At 44.6% G+C, this 23,209-nt stretch overlaps 1 protein-coding gene across 3 annotated transcripts in view; it reads left to right on the top strand.

Annotated features, from left to right (window-relative positions):
- Positions 1 to 23,209, top strand: part of PCNX4 (pecanex 4) — a 312,316-nt gene that overhangs the window by 212,797 nt on the left and 76,310 nt on the right. For all 3 annotated transcript variants that reach the window (XM_069207422.1, XM_069207423.1, XM_069207424.1), the window contains exon 8: positions 10,624 to 10,727. In XM_069207422.1, the coding sequence (XP_069063523.1) occupies positions 10,624 to 10,727 (104 nt within the window). The remainder of the gene's footprint in view (positions 1 to 10,623; positions 10,728 to 23,209) is intronic.

Here is a 23,209-nt window from a genome sequence, read left to right as displayed (position 1 = left end):
GGGCCGACTTCGCTCTGGTGCTGGAGCTGGCGCAAAATCCATGCAGGAGACTACTTTCCAGGACAACCAGAAGTTGGATGCTGAATTGGCAACGGAGGAGCGAATAGGCGCCTCTTTGGAGAGGGCCAGGATGTCCCTGGAAGGCAAGATAGATAAGGTGGCCAGCGATCTCGTCCTGTTACATGCGGACCACCGCAAGCTGGCGGACAAGGCAGGAGCACTCGAGGCGTGGCTGGATGAGCTGACGCCCACTACAACTCAGCTGGAGAACACAATGGGAGATGTACTGGACCGCATAACGGAGCTTGAAAGGCGGGCTGAGGATGCTGAGGGTCGCGCCCGCAGGAATAACATCCACGTGGTTGGGCTGCAGGAGGGAGTGGAGGGTCGCGATGCTGTCGCATATGCTGAGACCTGGCTCCGGGGGTTGGTACCGGAAGGAACATTGTCTCCCTTCTTCTCGGTGGAATGTGCACATAGGATCCCCACCAGGGCGCACCCACTGGGCGGCGGTCCTCGTCCCTTCACACTGCACTTGCTCCACTTTGTGGACAGAGACAATATTTTGAGGTCGGTCAGATCGTCCTCACCTCCTCGAGTGGAAAACGCCCAGGTCATGTTGTTCCCTGACTACACGCTAACAGGGCAAAAGGACTGTGCCTCTTATCTGCCACTAAAGCGGAAACTCCGGACACTCAATCTTGAATACTCCCTGCTGTTCCTGGCCAAGCCTTGTATAATAGCAGACAGTAAATCGCATTTCTTTGCCACCCCATAGGCGGCATGGGATTGGCTGGAGTCAACTGGCAGGATCAATGGAAGAGAAGCAGAGAGGACTCCGGTGGTGCTAAGGAGCAGACGCACTTGCGCAAAACGAACTCGCAGATCTAACAATGCCACTCCGGAGAAGGCGAAGCACATTCCCAATCTGGAGCAGATCATTCAGGAGCGGCGAGAGGCCCTGCAGTTAGCGGCGGCCATTAATTCTCCCTCAACCATCTCGGAGATGGGAACAGACGCCTCACAGCCCAATAGTGAGGACCTTGCCACGCCAGATCGGCTTTTGGAGGTGGACTCTCCGGCGCGCCTGGGGGTGACTCCGTGCACAGCAGATGAGTTGTTCTAGTCTGCCCCTGAAGCGTGGCGTGGCCCCTCTGCGCGCCTGGTGCTCCCTGGCCTCCTAGGTGCTCCTTGCACGTCCTGTGAATTAAAATGGCATTGTATTGTTGGTCAGGTGGGGCCGGAGGTGCGTTTATGTAATGTGCGGGGGCCCTCTGGTGGGGTGTCCCTGCTTCCCGCCGCCTTTCTTTTCTGGCGCTCTTGCCTGCTTCCCCTCTTGAGATTAGAGGCGCTGGCCGGCCTGCACATAGACATTCGTACATAACAGGATTGCGCTTTGTTGCACACCTGTTTACTTTTTGGCATACAGCCTACCCCACTCTCCTGCTCACGGAGATTCTTTCCACACGATTGTTTGGTTGACCTACGTGGTCATATGGTTTGGGCGAGTGCTTGTTGCTTCTCTGCTCTGATGGTATTGTACATGTTTCTGTTTATTTGGAGATTGTACGCTAATGATCTGATGGAGTGTGGGAACCCAGTTACATTATATGCCACACTGTTGCTCAGCCGCGCTCACTACCTTTATCCACCATGAACACATACACGATATTTACATGGAATGTGCGCAGCATACATACACCAAAGAGAAGGTACTCAATATACTTCTATCTTAAAAGACACTCTGCACACATCGCTTTCCTGCAGGAGACCCACCTGGCGCTCCCTGAGGTGTCCCGCTTACGGCGTAGATGGAGATGTCGGTTATACACGATGGGATACTCCACCTTTGCAAGGGGCGCTTTGATTTGGATTAGGCCAGGTGTGCCTTTCGTGGAAGAAGGTCAGATAATAGACAACCAGGGTCGCTATGTGCTGGTGCGGGGACGCCTAGCGGGATGGGCGCTGATACTGGGCTCCATCTATGTGCCGAACTCGGAGCAGGCCTCCTTTTTCCACACACTGTCACGCCAGCTGTCTGAATGGAGTGACTACCCCTGGCTCTTGGGAGGGTACTTTAACAGTGTAATGGACCCGATCCTCGACCGTTAATTCCTGCGTTGCCCACGCCACCTACAATGGCAGCAGCGCAAGCGTTGAGCACCTGGGCCACGAATTGGCGCCTATTGGAAATATGGCGCCACCGCAATCCTGCCGACAGAATATATTCCTACTATTCCGCCCGCATTCGCTGCATGTGCGCCTAGACCGAATAATGTGCACTCACAACCTAAGCACAGTGATTCATGAGGTTACCTATTTGGGTTGCACACATTCAGATCACAACCTGCAGTTTGTGCGTCTGGGATGGGACTCCGTTCTCCCTGCGATTCCCACTTGGAGGCTTAGACCCGAGCTACTGGAAGATGAGGTGTTCAGGGCGTTGCTGGACGCGGCAGTCCCCATATACTTTGAAAATAATAGTGGCACTGCGACCTCAGGCCTGGTGAAATGGGATGCTTTCAAACTTTTTATTAGAGGTCACTGTATGGGAACGCAGTGGAGTAAGCGACGCTCTGTTGAAGAGGAGCTTACCCGAGTGGAGTGGACTCTGCAGGCAGAGTTTGCGCGTCACTATAGGTCCCTCTACCAATCGTCCGCGCAACTGGGCAGTCAAGCCGTTGCGGCCTACCTCTTGACCATTACGCTGCCCCGGAGCAGTCCACTGTGCTAGAGGAGCCGCTTGAGCTCTCTGAAAAAAGGGCTAGCATTCACGATCTCTCAGCAGGCAGAACTCCTGGCCCGGATGACCTCCCTGCTGATTTTTACAAGACTTTTGCCGCTGTGCTGGCGCCTCACCTTCTTCGAGTATATGAGGAATCGGTGCAGAGGGGCTCATTGCCGACATCACAGAACGAGGCGCTATTGGTGTCACTTCCTAAGCTGGGGAAAGATCTGCTGGAGCTTGGCTCGTACTGTCCATTAGCGATGCTTAATACGGACTATTAAATACTATCCACGATACTAGCGATGCCGGTGGCGCCGTTGGTGCCTGACCTGGTGCACGACGATCAGAACGGCTTCGTGCCTGCGCGGGACACGTCGCACAATATTCGGCGGCTGTTTCGTGTAATGCACTACTCGATGCGGGAGTGGGCGAGAGCGGGCTGCTTGGTTTTGGATCTGGAGAAAGCCTTTGATTCGCTAGAATGGCGATACCTCTTTGGAGTGCTAAGGCATTTTGGCGTTGGCCCCTTTTTTCTCTGCATGATTAAACTGTTATATACGAGTCCCCGAATCAGAGTTAAAACGAGTGGAGGTATCTCTGAATCGGTGGAGGTGCAGAGGGGCACCAGGCAGGGCTGTCCCCTTTCACCGTTGTTGTTCTCCCTCGCCATGGAGCCACTAGCCAAGATGTTCCGCGGCCCTCACTGGGGCATCCCGCTGAGAGATGGTGTCCACACAGTGTCGCTATACGCTGACGATCTCTTGCTGTATTTGCGAGACATCACCTGGGTCCCTTCGGAAGTTGGGATGATATTGCAGACGTTTGCCTCTTTATCCGGGCTGCGTGTCAACTGGGCGAAATCCTGTTTGTTTCCCTTTGATCCTGTCCTCCCAGATCCGCGGCTGCAACTATCTTAAATGGTGGTCCCCTGGCAGCCCCACACGTTCAGATACCTAGACATCCAGGTCTATCATCGTAGAGAGGACCTGTTCGATGGAAACCTTAAAAGGGCAGTATCTTCTGTTAGAGCCCAGATGGCCTTCTGGCAAACCCTGCCATTATCTGTGGGAGGCAGAATTGCCCTTTTTAAAATGATTGTGCTGCCACAGCTGCTATACTTCTTTACCAATCTTCCACACTATGTGCCGGCCAGCTTCTTCAGGAAGCTGGAACCTAGGCTGAGAGAGTTTATTTGGAACAAACCGTGCTGTAGAGTGGCGCTTAGGAAACTGTATATGCCACAGGAACAGGGTGGGCTATCGGCACCCAATTTGGAGCACTACTACTTAGCGTTGCAGCTTCAATGGGTGTCCAGATGGTTGGTGGGACTCCATCTCTCGGATAGGGCTACCGGTGCGGGTCCCTGGTCTTTGTCGAGAGTCGCAAGCCTATTCCACCCGCTAGTGCGTTCGGCGCCGCCAGAGGATCTACTTCTCAGAGTGGCTCACAGCTGCTTCCATAGGTCTTTGCGACTCACAGGTGGGACCATCCCATGTGCCCTGGCGCTCTTGGGCACCCCACGGGCCTCGGGAGCAATAACCGGGACAGAGTTGAGGGCTTGGCACAATGTGGACCTGCATACCCTAGGTGACCTATACAGAGAGGGAGAATTGATTCCATTCCACTCTTTGGTTGCTGAACTGGGACTCCCTGCAGGACAGTTTCTATTATAATCTACGCTGCTCCGCACCTTATCAAAAGAATGGGGAGATTTAAAGTCGGCTCCCCCGATACACTTACTTATACAATACATGCAGGTGATGGGATAGGGTAGACATCTAATCAAGTGGTTCACAGAGACGCTCAGATTCCACTTGGTGCAAGAGAACGATGCGCTGCGCAGGTCTTGGGAAGTAGATTCAGCCACAACCCTCGTGGATAGGCAGTGGACGTCTGCCATCACCAGGCACACTAACGTACCCCACAATTCCAGATTTAGGCTTATACAATATTGCATAATACAAAGGGCATATCTCACACCAGCCTGTATAAATAAATACTTCCACCGCTCTGATGCAGCCTGCCCTAGATGTAAATGTGTAAATGCAGAGCTCTTACACATGCTATGGTCCTGCCCCTCCCTGCAGAGCCACTGGGCAGCTGTGGTACATGTCTTGTCAGTATGCACTGAAAAGGTAGTGCAGCTTAAATGGGAGAGCCATGTGCTGGGCTTATACCCTAGGGGCCTCCACCTCCGAGCGACCACAAGATTCCTAGATCTATAGGTTTCATAACAGCAAAAAGACTCATAACACGCAACTGGAGGTTGCTGGAGGCACCGACTCTCCTGGCTTGGAGACGTTCGTTTGCAACGTGGGCGGGCGCTGAGGGGGTGGCATTGAGGAGAGAAGATATGCTGGGACTGCGTAGGCCCCCATTGTCAGGTAGCTGGGATGCCATGATGGCACATCTACAATCTCCTTGGGGGGGGAGTCCCCGGCGGTAGGGGAGGATTAGAGTAACAGGTCAGCATGAAGTGTATAGGATGCAGGAGGTGGGAGGTACAGCTCCCTGAAATATACTCCACGCACTCCATTTTGGCTTTAAGCAGCTTAACACGAGGTGTGGCTTTCGCTATGTGGTAGGGAACCTATCACGGCTAGGTACTATTCGAGTGCCGGCAGGCAATGCAGAGAATCTCTCTCAGTATAAGGGGATACCGCACTATCATTACCATGTAAGAGGTGGGGAAAAAAACAGTACACTCCATGGTTAGTAAATGTTCTTTATTTATATCTGTTGTTCATCCGGAATCTCTAATCACATATTTTGTTTTTGCACGAAGGCAAGATAATGGAGAACTCACTGACAGAAGGGTTGACTATTTAACAGACTAATTGGACATCTGCGGCGTTGTCTCTGTGCTATGTGAATGGCCACTGTATTAACTTGGGCAAATATGTCTGCAGCTGTTAGGCTGATCACCACCACAGGCGTACTGCTTACAAAATGGTATATAGATGCAGCAAAGATGGTAACACATGCAGGATTTGCCTGAAGCACCAGGTCAGATGTTATTGTCATAAGTAATTTTTGTGCCAATATAAATGCAAAAATGTAATGCCTCGTGAAATTGTTTAAAATGTCTGAAAAACTAATAAAAAGATTTCTGAAAAAAAAATAAGGAGATGAAGAATCCAGCCACTGTATCAGCAGTCATGCCTAGATTGGACAAAAAAGATAAGGCGCCAGATGATGCACCAGCACGCCTAGTAGGTCACCCCATGCCAGACTCTGTTATCAGTCAAGCATCTCAAAGAACCCTTCTGCGCCTATCATTACACCACCGGATAGAGCCTGGCGCCACCTTGACAACATTGGGAAACTGTTTTCTATCATTGCAGCACTCACCATGCAAGCAGCTCATTTCCTAGCAATTCTAGGAAGATTTGACAGGCAAATGTCTTATAGACCTTCTGATAATCAACTGTGCTATTGATATCTCCTCAACAGGATTTTGGCAGTTAGCAGGGGCAGATGTGCTCAAAAGGCAGGCCTGGCTGAAAGCAACATCCTTCAGACCAGAAGTATAGAGTAAGAGTCTGGACGTGCCTTACTGTGGGCAAGCATTGTTCGGCAGACATATTAATGACACTCTTCAAGCCATCAAGACCTACACCGATATTGCCAGATCGGTTGGGAACACTGCAAATAAAGAGGCAGCCCTTTCAAGGAGCTAGGGACAGGAGTGCTTTCTCCTATTGAGGAGGTTTCCAGTCCTATAGACAACAATATAGGCCTTATCAGGGGCAATGTTGTTCACAATTTGCGCAACAGTACAGGCAACCACCTTTGGCAACATACAAATAGCCAGCAAGAGGGAAAGCAGCCCTCCAGAGGGTGAGAAAAGGCAAGGAAACGGTGACCTTATACCCGTGCTGGCTATCCTCTGTTCTCAGACAGAACATCTTGGTTGTATTTCCCACTTCCTCCATCAGTTGTCTGGTATAACAACTAACAAATGGGTCCTGGAAGTCATTGCTTCCGGACATACCCTCAAATTCATCAAGAAACCACCAAATGTCCCACCCAAAGGACCACCCCTCCTCATCTAGAACAGCTACTGATGGAGGTTTCTCTTATGATAAAAAGGGGCTATAAAGAAGGGCCCAAAGTCTCAGGAGGGAATCTGTTTCTCCTCCCGTTTCTTCCTCATCAGGAAAGAGTCAGGAGACTCGCGCCTGATCTTCGATCTTCAGAAGCTCAATAAGTATTTTAAAAAGCAGTAATTTCAGTTTGTCACATTGCAAGACATTTTACACCATCTCAATCATGGGGACCATATGGCAGCTCTCAACCTCCAGGACGCATATTTCCATATCCCCATTCATACCAAACATTAAAAGTACTTACGATTCCAGGTAGCTGGGACACCCACTACCAGTTCAAGATTCTCCCTTTCGAATTAAAGTCACCCCTGCGTATTTTCACCAAAGGTCCAGCACCTGAGGCAGAAAGGAGTGCAAGTATTCCTATACTTGGACGATTGGTTAATCAAGGTTCCAACGTCTCAACATGCCACAGCCAATAAAAACCTATACCTCCTGTCGCTCAGTAAACTAGGTCTCAACGAACTTTTTGCAACCAGGAACAACTGACAATGCCAGTATTATGCAAGCTGGCATCACCAGAAAGGGTTGTCAGTGAGATGGACACAGATATTTGCATACACTCTATCCCCCCCCCCCCCCCCCCCCCCCCCCCACTCGATTCCTTTTATCCTGTGGATACTCAGAAAAATTAAGAGGAAACCATGCAAGCTCATCCTCATTGCTTCAAAATGGCCCAGGCAGTTCTGGTACACAGAGCTGCTTCTGCTGACAGAACAACTGCACATTCAACTATCCATCTAACACCATACCTGACGTTATTAACAATGAACAAGGGCCAGATACTACACCCCAATCCAACGTCTCTGCATTGGCCTGGCTCCTGCGTTCCATGAATTAGAAAATCTAGACATTCCCACAGATTGTAGAGAAATCCTCACTATAGTAGTAGCGGACTCCACCACCAAGACATATAAGCTAAAGTGGAAAGAACAAAAGGCTTTACACCAATTTTCTTCAACCCCTGAACAGGATCTGCCATCTTGCAAAATCTGGCCTTGCACATTTATCCATAAAGGTCCATCTAGTGGCAAAATCTCACTTTAGGAGATCTGACAAGTCACCCTCACTTTGTCAGCAAGGATCATCAAATAGTTTTTCAAGGAGCTTTTCAGGGTTTTCACTCCTATGAAGGAACCTTCTATTGCCTGGCATATCAATATTGTCTTGCAGCAGTTAATGAAAGCCCCGTTTGAACCAGTCCACAAAGCAGACTTAAAATATCTCCCTTGGGAGACATTACTACTAACACTTATATCAGCTAGAAGAGTTGGTGAGCAGCAAGCATTTACCATAAAAGAGCCTTATATTCTATTCAAGAAGGACCGTGTTAGCTTGAGAACTAACTCCAAAATACAAACCCTCAATGTATTTTCTTACATTGATATGTTTGATGTTAAAACTTCAGTAAAAAAAAAGTTATTGAAACCTAAAGTCTGACATTTAAAACTGTTCATGTCTTTGTAACACAATGCCTATGTATAGCAATCTGCCTAATAGGTTATCCGAGTCTAGTGATGATATAAGCCAGGTAGTAGCAGTAGTTTCTCTAGTCTATTCTTGCCTTTTTTTTGGGGAGGTGTTGTATGAGCGCTACTGTCTCTTTCAACTAAGGATGCCATTAAATGCTAAGTAGAGAATTTAGGTTTGTGGTGCTGCCCTATGTATGCACAGCTCTTTCCGTCCCCACACTCATACGAAGTCTCTTCCTGACTGTGTATGGTGGCTGTGCCAAAATGAGCCCAAAAGATGTAGGGTAGTTGGATTACTACCTTACATTGACATCTTTTTCAACACAATGTGTTGTATGACTTGAATGGTGAGGTCCCATATTTCTTTACCAACCTTGGCGTACCAGTCCGCTTTTAGGTTGAGCATGGCAGCGCGCAAGCGCTGCTTTTCGACATGTTGGTATGTATCTGGGCTTTTAGCCACGCCCACCCCACACCCATCACTATCACTCGCTCCTGGGCTTGCCTTTCAAACATCCTTTGTCATCATTGGTAAATGCTTTACATTTGTCCCTCCTTGGTGCGGTTTTGTTACCACCTTGTCCATCAACCCTGTTACATTGATAATGGCATTTTTACAAAAACTTTGACTGCAATCGAACTTCTTTTTCCTTTTGTGACTCTCCTTTAGTGAGGTGGTCTGTTGTTCTAAGGATTAAGTCTTGTTACTATCCCCAGTGTCCAGTGTGATCTTACTTTCTTCAGGATTCTGTGAAGTGGCCAGTGGTAGAATACAGTGGGTTAATATTTACAGCATTCAGTGTGTTGAGTTAATGCTTCTAGGAAGTAGTGCTTGTCTAGATTCTTTACTGGAGTAGCCAGATATGAAAAGATTAAGTTGGCAATTTAAGGGGGAGTCCTGAGGGGTATTACTGCATTTCATCCCAACCAAACAAAAAACAATACTTGGTATAAAACTAGGTTGAAGAATATGTGCATGTGTTTTTTCACCATTGCGTTGTCTAGACTATGTGAATTTCAAGATGCGATTTCCCTTTGCTGATGTCAGAAATATTATCTCTTTGTACTTTTACAAATGTTAAATATTTTGCTTTGCACACAGAAAACATTACCTTTCAATTAGTAGATGATGGAGATATTTCTTCAATAGCTTTGACACACCTGTTGTGGGTAACCCAATACGTTACAGACAAGAGTTTTACCTTTGTGATAGTCATTGGCATTTCATGAGGCAAATTATAAGCTAAATCAACTGGTGAACAAGATCATTACCCAGAATTCCAGAATGTGTTTTACAATAACTTAACTCACAAAAGGACACATTAATACACCTAACTACATTGAGCATTTAAACAGTGCTATATTTAACTTCCACTGACAAATTAAACTCATTTAAAGTGTACATCCATATCCCCTATATACATCACAGGCTTGCTTATTGTTACCTATAATTATCAGATCTTATATCATACTCCCTGGGTACTGATACATACTACCTGACAAAAAGAGGGGAATCTTTATTCCCTTATTACATACACCCGTAGTCCAAAGAAAAGGTTTATGGTCATCTCGATATCTTACCTACATTATTAAATAAGCACGTTGTCACCACTTGTTTCATGACTTTCGCTAAATAATTAAAAGTGGGTTTTATATGCTGTGTAAATCAAGTAAGTCATAAGCAATCTCCAACATCCTCCCCATCTTACTTAGTGCCTTCATCCTACAATATCACTCTGTGTCACTCATAATTTCTTGTTCAGGTCTCAGTGGTCCCTAATCTATGAGCTGAACCCTAATCGATGATATCCTCAGAACCTCTTAGATTGTGCTGTTTCAATTTGATGTGGACAAGTTATCTAGTAAGAGGGAAACAATTTAGTAATCTTATAAATTAGGCATGGCTGGAGTCATTGTATTCAATATTGTTTATATTCACCAATGAGAGTATGTTATAGATTTCTAGGAGAACTATTATAGAATTTGTATTCAAATTGTAAAGCTAATCACCAAAGGCCTCACGAGCCTCCAGCACGTGATCCATCCTCAACATGACCTTAGTGAAAATGAAAACTGTTTCCATAGAGTTTTAAAAGTACGAAGTAGAAGAACACGTTTTTAATGACTGTATTAGGCACCATCACAATACATGTAAAAAAAAAAAAAAATCTCACATTTGATCCATTTTGAATACAAACTTTGTGTAATCGGCGTGTACTTGTAGACTGAAAGCATTTGTCAAACTAAAGATAATGAAATAGTGCTTTGTTTGTGCCTTTGCATGTTCAACACCTTTGCGTGTCCCCTATTTTAGGTTTCCTGTTACCTGGTTCACACTACCTTTGCCGCTTTCAAGATCGACTAATTTGGATTTTGGTGTTGGAAAGAGGCTTCACATATTGCTGTGTTAATATTAAGGTAACAGACTCAAGAACTTATTGTTGTTTGTTGTAGAGTTTAATGTAGAATGAGGAACATCAGGCCCATTCTGTGTGCCCACGCATTTAACAAGTAGATCTTGCATGATCCCTTGCCTAAGCCTGCTTCCATAGTGCTAAGTCCCCTGCATCTGCCTCAGACCTTATTGTAATTCAGTTACTTTTGAGGTGCTTTCTTGCCATCCTTGCCTTTTTTATGAGCAAACTGTTCTCTGGCCAGCCATCCTCTCCCTAAGTCTCATGTTGTGATGTATTTTTAATGGATGGTTTTAACTCTGAAAAGTTGCCTTGTATTGTTTGTATTTACTTTACAGGGAATCTGTTACTGGGACTCCATATCAGAGCCAAGTTGTAATGTCCAATAAGATTTTTACAGGATGGATTTGCCAGCAGAGCAGAATTCTACACAGGAATTTTGCTCCACATACCTTAATCAGGCTTCAGTAGTTATGTGTACATACGTGATCTTAAATTGGTCTTTAGGATTTATTTCCTTTATGTGCTTGGCATGACTACATCCAACCAAGGCTCACAGCTCCTCGTTCACCAAAACATTTTATTGAATTGAATTTTAACATAGGTGCTTGTTGGTTATTTAAACACTCGGCTAACAATGGGCACTGAACATTGGTGTAATGCAAAATTATGCTCCCACCCCCCCTTGCAGAATGTGACGGGGGTCCCGGGTCTCCTGCATCTCACAGATGTACATTTACACTGGGCTGAATAGGGGGCCCCCAGAAGGTTTGGAAGCCCTTTACAGCTGTAGGAGGCCCTTCCGCACCGCAGCGACTGCAGCGACCTGCAATAAGCCCCTGCCACTGAACGGAATTAGTGTTTGGTGTGTTTTCACGTTCTTTTGTAAATTGTTAATAAAATAATAGGCAATTGTGAGGTACAGTGACTTAGGTGATTCTGTGACTGCAGCGCTTATTGCATAGTTAGCCTTTTACTGCATTTGCCACATAATATGCAAAATTAGCAAATTTCACCAGGAATTATATTTCCATTTCAAATGGATGAAATACTGCAGAACTTAGATTTTTGCACATAATTTAAATAACCTATCTGCAGAATTTCACCGAAAATGTTGTTTCCATTGCAAATTGATGAGATCCTACATAATTTATATTTTTGCATGTAATTTAGATAATCTTTCTGCATAATTTGGTCCTAAGTGCCACAAAATTCTAGAAGCGCTGACAATGTTAAGGTATTGAAGAGTGGTCTGAGGGTGAATCCTGTATTTAACAGGAAACCATGAAATAGTGTCTGTTTTTTGCAGTTCCCTGTGTAATCGGGCTTTATTCCACAACATTTAATATAATAAAAGCATGTGTGAACAAGGCTGGTAACACAGTTGAAATGTGTTGTGTTCTTCTTGAAATGTATTAACTCAAGCATGTGTTTATAATGTTAAGTTATGCTTATTTGTATGGCGCACTAATCATCCGTGAGGGTATCAAAGTGTTTTATAGTTGGATAGGCAGAAGACTCCCGGGAGTTTTTTCGAAGAGCCAGGTCTTCTGCTTGATGCAGACCACAAGAAGTGATGAGGAGGCTCCAGTGTTTTGTGGGAAGTTGTTCCATGCTTTTGGGGAGATGTACAAAAAGGCATAGCCTCCTGTTCTGTTTTTGGGATATGTAGACATGTGATAGTCCAGCCAAGCGGAGGTATTTAGAGGGTTGCGTAAGGTATGCTGGACCAATATATAGCGCAGTGCTTTGTTTGAGTGCATGAGGAGTTTGAATTGAGTGTTTGTGAGGATCTCGTGGAGTTCTCTGAGATGTGTTGTGATCTGGGAGCGGCGTGTTAGGTTAAAGGTGAGTACTGCAATTGCGTTCAGGATGATATGGTGTCAGTTGAGGAGCTGTTTGGTGATTCCGGCATAAAGTGTGTTTTCTGTAGTTGAGTTTGCTAGAAATGAGTGCCTGTGTGACTGTTTTCCTGGTGTTCTCTGGTAGCCACTTTAAGATTTTTCATAGCATCTGCAGAATGTGAAAACAGGTGGAGGTCACAGAGTTGACCTAGGCTGCCATATCAAGTTTGTCATCTAAGATGATTACTAGGTTCCTAGCATCCTAGGTTTGCTGGCCATTAGGTGAAGTCCCACAGAGCTGTCTTCTTTCCAAAAATCCCAACTTTGATCTTGTCTGAGTTGAGCTTGAGGCAGTTTGATCTCATCCAGGTGGCTACTGTGATCATGAAGATGACGAAGTTGGTTCTTGTCACAGATGTCTTCTCTGTGTTGGAGAGAATGTTGATGCTGTGCGACCTGATGATGTTGGCTTGCGGAGTCATGTAGATGTTGAATAAGGTTGGGCTTAGAGATGATCCTTGGGGGACTCCAGAGATGAGGTTCCTGTCTTTCAGCATATAGGGGGGCATCATGACTTTCTGGGTTCTTCCAGTTAAGAAGGAGAAGATCCATTTGAGAGCGGGACCTTCGATTCCATGCCTCGTGAAGTCTTCTGATTAGGGTGGAGTGGGAGGCTGTTTTGAAGGCCAGCGGGGTAAGAGCAGCTGTTTACCCTTGATTGAGGATTATTCCAATTTTGTCTGTTGCTGCAATGAGGGCTGTATTTGTGTCGTGATTGGGTCTGAAACCTGATTGAGCAGTGTCCTGAAGCTGGTAAACATTGAAGTAGTGAGTGGGTCGCTTGTTGTTTACTTTTTACATGATCTTGGCTTGGTATGGTAGTAGGGAAATTAGGCGGTAGTTTGCTAGTTAAGTAAGTAAAGTTTTTTTTTTAATAGTGTGCTAATGTGTAGACCGGTGCATGTTTCCAGGCTTCTGCAAAGGTGTCAGTGGCTGATTGGGGAAATGCCACGTTGTAGATATGGGTGGGGGGGGCAAGGGTTCGACAGTGCTCTGTACTGGATGGTTCTCATGATATTGGCTGTTTCTTCCATGGTGATTGTTTTCCAGGTAGTCATGGCGTTTCCTGTACTTTCTGTGGGCAGGTAGGAAGCGAGGCTGCTGGGGTTCAGTTGAGGGTTGAAGTTGTTGTAGATACTTTTGATTTTGTTGCTGAAGAATTCCAATAGGTTGTCACATAGGTCTTGGAAGGGGATGATGCTGTGGCAGTGCACGCTGGTGCAGTGAACTCCTCGACAATGGTGAAGATTTCTTTGTTGCTGTTGGAGCTGTGTTTTTGGCTGGGGTCTTCTTTCTTGTTTCTCTAATTAGTGTGTGGCAACGTCTTTGGGCCACTTTCAAGATGGCCTTGTCTGACTGGTTACCCATTTCCGTTTCCAGCTGTTTGCAGTATTGCTTAGTTGATTGGAGTTCGTTTGAGTGCAAGTTGTCCTACTTTTAGGTATACTTCTGGTAGTTATGTTTGTGGGGTGCTATGGACTTGTCACAGTCTGCTATCCACTTATCAAATTGTTTGATGTCACTGGTGGGTTTAGGCCAACTCAGACGTAGTGTATGGGACCAATCTGATTCTGTTATGCTGTTCCAGCTGGCTGTGGTTGCCCAAACTTGTAGAGGTGGATTTTTTGTGTATGGGGATGTTGATTTTGATGTTGACCTTGGTGTGGCCAATCCAGGTGACAAGCGTGACTGTGGTAACTGTGATGCTGTTGATGGAGGCAGAAATATGAAGGTGTGTCCAGTTAGGTGTGTGGGTCTGGCAACTTGTTGAACTAGTCTGAGGTTTCCTAGGCTTTCAAGAACTGCAGCTGAGGGTCTGTTTGCACGTAACAGATGGTAATTGAGATCAGTTGGAGGATGTAGGCTTTAGAGTCGATGGTGAGTGGAGGGCGAATTCTGCTATATTGGTGAAGGTTGGTCGTGGTCCAGGAGGACAGTAGATCAGGATTCAGTTCAGGGTGAATTTTGCCAAGATTTGAAGTTTGCTTCACAGGTACTTCATGAAGGGGATCCCGTTCTCTGTGGCTCTGGTGCAGTTGCTGGTCTCCTTTAGAATAATTGTGAATCCTCCTCCGGATTAGTGTTGGCTATCCTGCTGGGACAGCCATGTGGATGTTGAGTGCTGACATGGAGGTCAAACGTGTTCCTGAGGAAGAGGATGTCCAGGCCATCGTTATCAAGTTCCCAGATTTCAGACCGTACTTGCTGAGCGAGGTGGTGTTGAGGAACATGCATGATTGTACATCTTGGAGTGCATGACATGGGGGGAGGAGTGCAGGGGGCTGTAGGTAGGGCTTAGTGGGAGCCCAGGGAGGAGCAGGTGATAAGCGGTAAATGAGGTAGGAGAAAAGAAGCATGAGAAAGGCACAAAGGGGAAATGAGTCACAACGACATGGCACAAAAAGGTAAAATGCAGAAGAGAACAAGGCAAAAGAGATGTCACAATGGTGACAAGGCAAGAAAGCACAGATGGCACAAAGCTAATAGAGATGGCACAGATTGAAACAAGGCAGTGAGAGGCGCAAGAGCGCAGCAGAGAGCTAAGAAAGAGTGAGTGATACAATCAGAGGGAGAGAACAAGGTGGGTACCTTGAGGCACAGGAGCTTAAGTTCAAAAGGCCCTTGACCAATCAAGAAACTGGTAACATGTAAGTCCTGGAAGGACTGGGCCCCAGCACCTGCTTCATAAAAAGATTATATTTCACCTCTGGAGTGCCGGCTTCTATTTCACAATACCCAGCAGATTAATATAAGATATATTATTTATTATCTATATACATGATCAGTAAGCTATCTCAGTTTTTTTGTAATTTAAAATGGTATTTTTAGCTTCCATTTTCATGGTGTGTGTTTATATTTATATATATATATATATATATATATATATATATATAGATCAATCCAGAAAGACAATTAGAGCAATACCGATTATAGACTATGTATGGGAGGAAGGAGTAAAAATCTTGAAAACACCAGCAGTCGTCACTGCCTTTCTTCCTAGAATAGATATAAAAAAATGCAAAGCGCCAGAGGACTCACCTGCTTGTTTGATCGGACATCCAAGACCTGATTCAGTGATTTCTCAGGCCATACAACACAGGTTTTAAAAATCCTTCGACCCCAATCGCTTCTCCGCCTGACAAGGAGGGCAGGTGACTAGACAACGTCGGCAAAAGATTGTTACATCAGGTAGAACCTTCCAGACGCAAACTCTTTGGCAATTCTGGGGCGATATGATCACCAAATGTGGTCAGACATTGCCACATATCTGGATTTCCTGGCAGGTAATAGGAAAACCAAAGCAATTCACAGTTTACAGGAAGGTCAAAAAGCTGCATCTGAAATTGACTGTGCAATGGATATTGCATCCATGGGCTTCCGGCAGTTGGCGGGAACTGCTGTACTTCATGCCAGTGCTGGCTTAAGGCCATGTTGTTCCACCCAGAAGTACAAACCAAAATTCTTAAGGTTTCCTTCAACTGCGATTTGTTATTTAGGAAACACATTGATGATGCTCTGCAGGCCATAAAAGTGGACACAGAAATAGCTTGATCTCTCAGAACTCTCCAGTTCCACTATGGAGGAAACCAGAGACATCAACCACAATTTTACTGGGAGTCCTTTCGCCCCACTTATCAACAGCATCAACCCTATCAAAAACCGCCCTCAGCTGCCGATTCCAAATAACAACCAAGAAGGAGACAGGCTGCTTCAGCCAGCGATACAACTAGGAAGCAGTGTCAACTTCAGTGTACCGACTAAACCTCCTATTCATCCTTCGGTAGGTGCCAGAATTTCCCAGTACTTACATCAATGGATGAAAATAACTACGGACAAATAGGGCCTAGATCTCGTCGAGCATGGCCATTCTCTGGAGTTCACTCAAATTCCACCTCAGACTCCACCAACAAAATTCCTCCTTTCTCACCTTTATCTTCTTCGCAAGGAGGTTTTTGCAATGTTGTCAAAAGGGGCCATAAAAAAGGTTCCACATTCTCAAAAAGGAAAGGGATTGTACTTCTGTTTCTTCTTCATGGGGAAGAAATCTGGGAAATGGCGCCCCATTCTCGACCTCCGGAAACTCAACAAGTACCTGAAGAAAGAAACAATCTTTCTGTATGGTTTTTCTCCAGGAAATTCTCCAGCTTCTCAACCATGGAGATTTTCTTACTAGCCTCGATCTCCAGGATGGCTATTTTCTCATTCCCATCCATTCCAGCCATTGCAAATTCCTAAGTGTTACAGTATTCGGTACTAATTACCTGTTCAAAGCCTTTCCCTTTGGTGTCTGATCTGTTACGTGGATATTTACGAATGTCTTGCCCTGGTGGTGGCCCACCTTCAATAAATAACAAGGTATTCATGTTTTTCCATACCTTGATGAATGGTTTATAAAGCTCCATCTTTCCAACAGGTGTTGAGGGATACTGCCAAGTTTTCAAACCTTGGGGCTCATAGTCAATTTCCAGGAGTCCCTCCTTTCACCTTCAACAGGGATAACCTTATTGGGAGCACCCCTAGACACACTACTCAACAAGGTATTCTTGTCTGTAGAAAGGCAGCAGAAACTCTCCATTCTGGCACTCTCCCTTTCAAAAAGAAAGTGCAATTTAGTTTGCCTGATCAAATCTCTAATACGCATGATGTCTTCAGCCATTCTCTTAACACCTAATGCTTGTCTTAAAATGCAACCGTTCCAGGAGCAATTGGACACACAGTGGCTCCGGTTGGAAGCACAAATAGACATCATACAGATTACATCTGTCAATGAAGCAGTTCTTCCCTCGTTAACAAGCTCCAACAATCTCTCTGCAGGACTGACATTCCTTCCTTCCATTTCGGAATACGACATTACCATAGATGCTTCTCTAGAAGGATGCGGAGCTCATTTGCAAGATCTCCACACTCAGGTCAAGTGGATCTCTAGAACAGTAGAAATTGCATATCAACTTCATCGAGCTGAGAGCAGTCTCACTGGCTCTTCAGGCTTTTTTGCCGGGACTTCAAGATTCCTCTGTGTTGATAAGGACAGACAACACAATGAGTATGCATTACCTCAACAAACAAGGAGGTACAACATCCATAATTCTGTCCCAAGAAGTTCAAACTATCTGGCAGTGGGCATCAAGTGACATTAAGGGCAGAACATCTCCTTGGAGTACGCAACTCTCCAGCAGACACTTTGAGCAGAACATCCCAAAGTTGTCACGGATGGGAATTAAACTAACTTGTCCTGAATGCCATATTTCGGTGATGGAGCACACCCAATCTGGATCTTTTTGCATCACAAGAGAAGAAGAAAAGCCGGTTTTACGACAGCAGTTACTCTCATAAGGGATCCTGGGAGAATACCGCTTCAATGCAGTGGTCCGAAAGTTATGCCCACGCTTTTCCTTCAATCCCACGTATCCCCAGGATTCTCAGGAAAATCAAATGGGAACTATGCTGGTTAATACTCAGAGCTCCATGATGGGCGAGGCAACACTAGTTTATAGAGCTGCTCATGTTGTAAGTGGACAAACACATTCAACTCAAGCCCTAAGTAGACTTGCTGTTGTTGAACAATCACCAGATCCTTCATCCAGACCAAATTTCTCTGCATTTATTAACTTGGCTCATGAGCACCACAAGCTACAGCACCTAGACATTCCAGAGGATTGTTGGCGTATTCTTGCAAAGGCCAGAGCTGATTCTACCAACAAAACATATAGCTTTTGTTTTTCTCTTTGATGCGAGAAATCTAAAGTACATGCTATCATATCTTCCGCTTAATAAGTGTAACCATATTTAGTGTCTATAGCCAAATCTGTCCTAAAGCATTCCTTTGTCAAAGTGCATCTGGCTGCTTTTTCCAGATATAGGTTAACTTTGGGATCTCCTTCCTTGTGGTCACACAGATTAATTGTCCAATTTCTTAAAGGACTCTTCAAAGAATATCCTCTAATAAAGTCACAGCCACCTGGCAGTTTAACACCTTGCTATCCCGACTGACCAAAAGCCCATTGGAACCGATTCACAGGACTGAACAGACGTTCCTTACTTGGAAGGTGGCTTGGTTACTAGCCCTTAACTCTGCTAGATGAGTAAGTCAACTTCAGTCGTTCACTACTACGGAGCCTTTCTTGCAATTCAAAGATACCATGATAATCCTGCAAACTAATCTCAAGTGCATACTAAAGGTTCCCACTGATTTTCATGTTAACCAGCCGGTTATGTGTAAGCCTTTCTTTCCTAATCCTCAAACATCAGTGGAAAAAAGTCTTCATACTCTTGAAGTCAAGAGATGTTTAAAGGTTTACTTGCATCGCACAAAACATATTCGTACTACTGATCAACAAAGGTGGACCAGTCTCCAAGCCCACCTTAAGCTGGATTTCATCAGCCATTAATTTCAGTCATTTCAAGGCAGGCAGGCCTTTAAGACAAAAGACTAAAGCATACTCTGTGAGAGGAGTTTCCACAACAGCGGCTTTATTTACTGGGGTGTCCATCGAAAATATATGTAGTGCTGCAACCTGGAAGAGCAGGCACACTTTCACCCAGCACTACTGTCTGGATGCAGCACAGACTACTGATGCAGCCATGGGGCAAGTGGTACTTTGTCGTCTTTTCCAAATGGTGAGCCTGTTACTGTATAGTGTAAAATGTTATACCCGCCATCCACTGTCATAATCATGAGTATTTTGTTGCTCATGTATTGCACTGCTAACTATTCTGATTCAAGTGTGTGAGTCTATATGAGATACCCCAATACCGGAGAAATAACTTGTTACTTACCTGTAACTCCCATTCTCCAGTATTGGTATCATTCATAGATTCACATGCGACCCACCCTCCTCCTCTTAGAGAGACTCCTTCTTGGCCATTGTGGTCTATCTCACTAGTGTTTGGAAAATCCTGAGGGAACATGCCTCTGTTGGGAGTGTGCTGTCGCCTGATTTGTCACTGATCAACTTTGGTCTTTTAACAAAAAAAAAACTGAGATAGGCTATTAGGCTGAATCTTGCATTTCCTTTGCAGCCTATTATATTGATATATACTGCTTTCTATGATCCCAAGGGACTCCCACTTTGACGGGGAATGATTCAAGCATGTGAATCTGTGAAAGATACCAATACTGGAGAACAGGAGCTACAGTTAAGTAACAAATTCTTTCTTCGTGAGAATGTTAAAATCTACCAACTAGCACCATGTTGGTTCCTTTTCCAAAGTTGATCCTAGAAGTTTTTGCCTCTGACCTAGACTTGAAACCCTTACTCTTCTGCATAGGTATTTGGACTGACCTGAAGAATAGAGCCCAACCCTAAAACCATTAAGGGTATTTTGGGGGTCCCCGGTTGTGCCAACTTCTACGGGTTCAAGTATGTTAAATTATGTTTTATGTGTCTGGCCTCCATCATTACGACAAGAACTGGATAAGCAAAAGCTATACTTGAGGAAATGATTGTGATTAGGTTTGTCACAATAAACTGCGTCCACAGTAAGTTCAAGCTTTCTGACTCAGTATATGGATGGAAAACTACAAGGTAGCTTAGACGAATATCTTAACATCGTCATACCTACCATCTGTATCTAATTTAAGCTTTGTATTTTCCCTGTTGCACAAATGTGTCCCTGGATCTTGCTAGAAATACCTGAATCTGCTGGCATGCACAACCTGCAAATGAACAATTGTTATATTATTGTTCCCTGCCCCTTATGTAAGTCTCCCAGGTTGGAATCTGGCTCAGTAAACAAAGTTTCAGAGGTTTTAATAGAACTCTGTACCTCCGTAAAGCTAGTAAAGAGTGATTTTTGCAGTCAACGTTTTACAAGCAGCCTGAGGTTAAAAAAAAAAACATTTATTAAACTAGCACTATGATAACTTGAATATGTATACTAGTGTAGTTTTAAGATCAGTTTCAATAGTTTGTATTATGAACAAATGTTGAAGCGTTCTAACATTGCGTGCTATGTGTACCAAAACTCAGAATGATCTATACTGTGATTTATGTGTGACAGCACAATTTCCCAAGCCATCCGTAGATCTGTTCTTGGATGTACAGGCTTTGCAGTAGGGAATAGGGCCAATTGATCGTTCTAACAATATTATTTGATCTGCCTTTGTCTGTGTTTTTTACATGTACCAATGAAAGTAGTTGTCTCTTTTGCTGGTTTTGGTTGTATAAAACGTGCTCCTGAATATTAATCTCTGTCAAATCATATACTAGATGTTTTAACTGTTAACCTGAGGGTTTTTAAAACGTGTTTTATTACAGTTTAGGAATAAAACTTAATTTTGGTTTTAGTACAGTTCACCTACATGGTGTGTAATTACATTTCGGTCCAGACTTAACTTTCCCGAAGTCTCCTCCTTTTCTCTCCATTCCCTCTAACTCCACCTCCACTCCACACTCTTCTTATGGATCTTAGGCCTTCACTAGAGAAATTGTCCCATTATTATGCAACTCATAATTGGTTACCTAGCAAGTATTTTACAATATGGACAAGCCTTGGACATGTGGATGTAATGCTTTCCTGCAACAGATGCATTTTTCTTGGCACTGCCTTTGATTCCTTCATAAGGACCTGATTCCCAAAAATATAATAGGCATCATATTTGTCTCAATCACATAGTAACTAAAACCGAATACATAAGACATAGGGCTTCAAAGTGATCATCATGGTAACAGATGAAGGAGAAGGTGGGTTGTAGTCACTGGATACATAGGGTGCTGGTGTGTGACATTTGTGAATTGGATTGCTGGCTATTGTGTTCTTTATGACTTCTATCACAGTGTTATGAGTATTTGGAATTCAGAGCCCAAACATGTTAGCTGAGGGTGCAGCAGGGCTCTTCTATTTCTCCTTTACTATTTAGTCTTTGCTTTTGATGCCTGCCTGCTTCATGAACACAATATTATTGTGTACATGTACTCAGAGGGCACTCAGATTTTATTTCATTTGCAGGTACATCACTCCAAAGTAACAGCGGACCTTCTATTTGCGATAGAGGCAAAGCGTCTTTGGATTGAAAATTGTTTATGACGCTTAATCAGTCAAAAATGCAAATCTTTCTCATACATAATTCTGAACTTTAGACACCACTACTTCCTTTGAGGTTTGACCTAAATTTAAGGCAGATTTCAGACATAACACATCTCAAACCTATCTTATTCTGTGCAAGGTTATGGCCATCTGAGCAACTTGTCCTTTATAGACAGTGCCTTACTGAAATTTAGCCCACCAACTGGCCATTAGGGTTCCGTGGATATCCCATGTTAAATCATGGCTGCTTAGCTAGGATTGTCTGAATTCTGGCTTCAACCAACTTCAACGACCAGCAGCTCCAGCGGTCTTTCCAAAGATCATTATTGGAATGTTGTTATGGGCCTTAAAGTGTCTGCTGTTTCCTTGGGTAGCCTAACAGACCAGTATTTGTCTTATAAACGTGGTTCTTTCTTTGAAAACATTTTGTACTATCTGAATATGCCTATGTCTGGTGCATCACACCTCCCCCGTGCAGGAACTGCAACACTTGACTGTGAGCCTCAAAGGGTCAGGCCTCCTGTTACAGTGACACAGGGTACTCCAGCTAGTAGAGATGCCCCCATACCAAGCCCCACTTTTGGTGGCAGCTTCAGCAGGAGAGTTAGGAAAAACAAGGAGGAGGGACCATAGCAACTAGGACCACTCCTAAGGTGTCCAGAGCTGAAGTACCCCCCCCCCCCTTGCATAATTCTCCATCTTGTTTTTGAGGAGAGTGACCATGAGGAATAGGAATGTGCCTCCTCCCCAAAAGGAGTGGGCACAGAAAGGGTGTACCCTAAGGGACAGTAGCTATTGGCTACTGGCCTCTGACCCCTGTAACCCCTTAAATCTAGTATTTAGGGGCACCCCGAACCTTGCTCTCCAGATTCCTGATGACCTCAAGAAAGAAAAAGGACTGAAGAGCAGACCCCAGCAGTGAAGACATCAGACAACAATTGACTAGGCTTCAGCCCTACTAGCCTGCCTGCTGCTTCAATATTCCTGCTACAACAAGCATTTGCAATGCAATAGGTGTAGCATTTGCTTGAGTTAGAGCTATTGGTATCGCAAATTAATAACTGGACTTTTCTTGCCACATAAATTGGTCAACCCTGCCTTATAATTTCTTTTTTTCCTGCCATAATATTCCAGTGGCCCTGCATATAACTCAAGCGCTTCCATTTACCTTCTGCTATCTGCAGCAAAAAATGAAACTGTTGCCATTTATCATCTGCCATGCTAATATAATACGACTTTCACCACCCCACCATCAGAGTTGCTGGCTGGCTAACACAATTCCCCAAAAACTGACACAAGCCAGCCACAGTGGAGAAATAAACTAGAAGGGTCACCTAAACATATCAAGAGTGTTCAAACAGTCATAGTGTAACAAGGATGTTAAGTTGGCCTGCATCATGGTCATAATTGTAATAAAGAGAGAATATTTAAACATAAATATTTAGTTCCTAGAGGGCACAGTGCATTACACATTAGCAGGCCTATTGCAATGATTTTATAAACAAGGCCCATAAAACATAACTTCTCCCAGCTGTAAAACAAACGTTCCGGCCAT

The sequence above is a fragment of the Pleurodeles waltl genome, chromosome 9, assembly GCF_031143425.1.
Source record: "Pleurodeles waltl isolate 20211129_DDA chromosome 9, aPleWal1.hap1.20221129, whole genome shotgun sequence".
NCBI lineage: Eukaryota > Metazoa > Chordata > Amphibia > Caudata > Salamandridae > Pleurodeles > Pleurodeles waltl.
The sequence above is the reverse complement of the archived record's forward strand: the minus strand, read 5'-3'. Positions and strand labels throughout refer to the sequence as shown.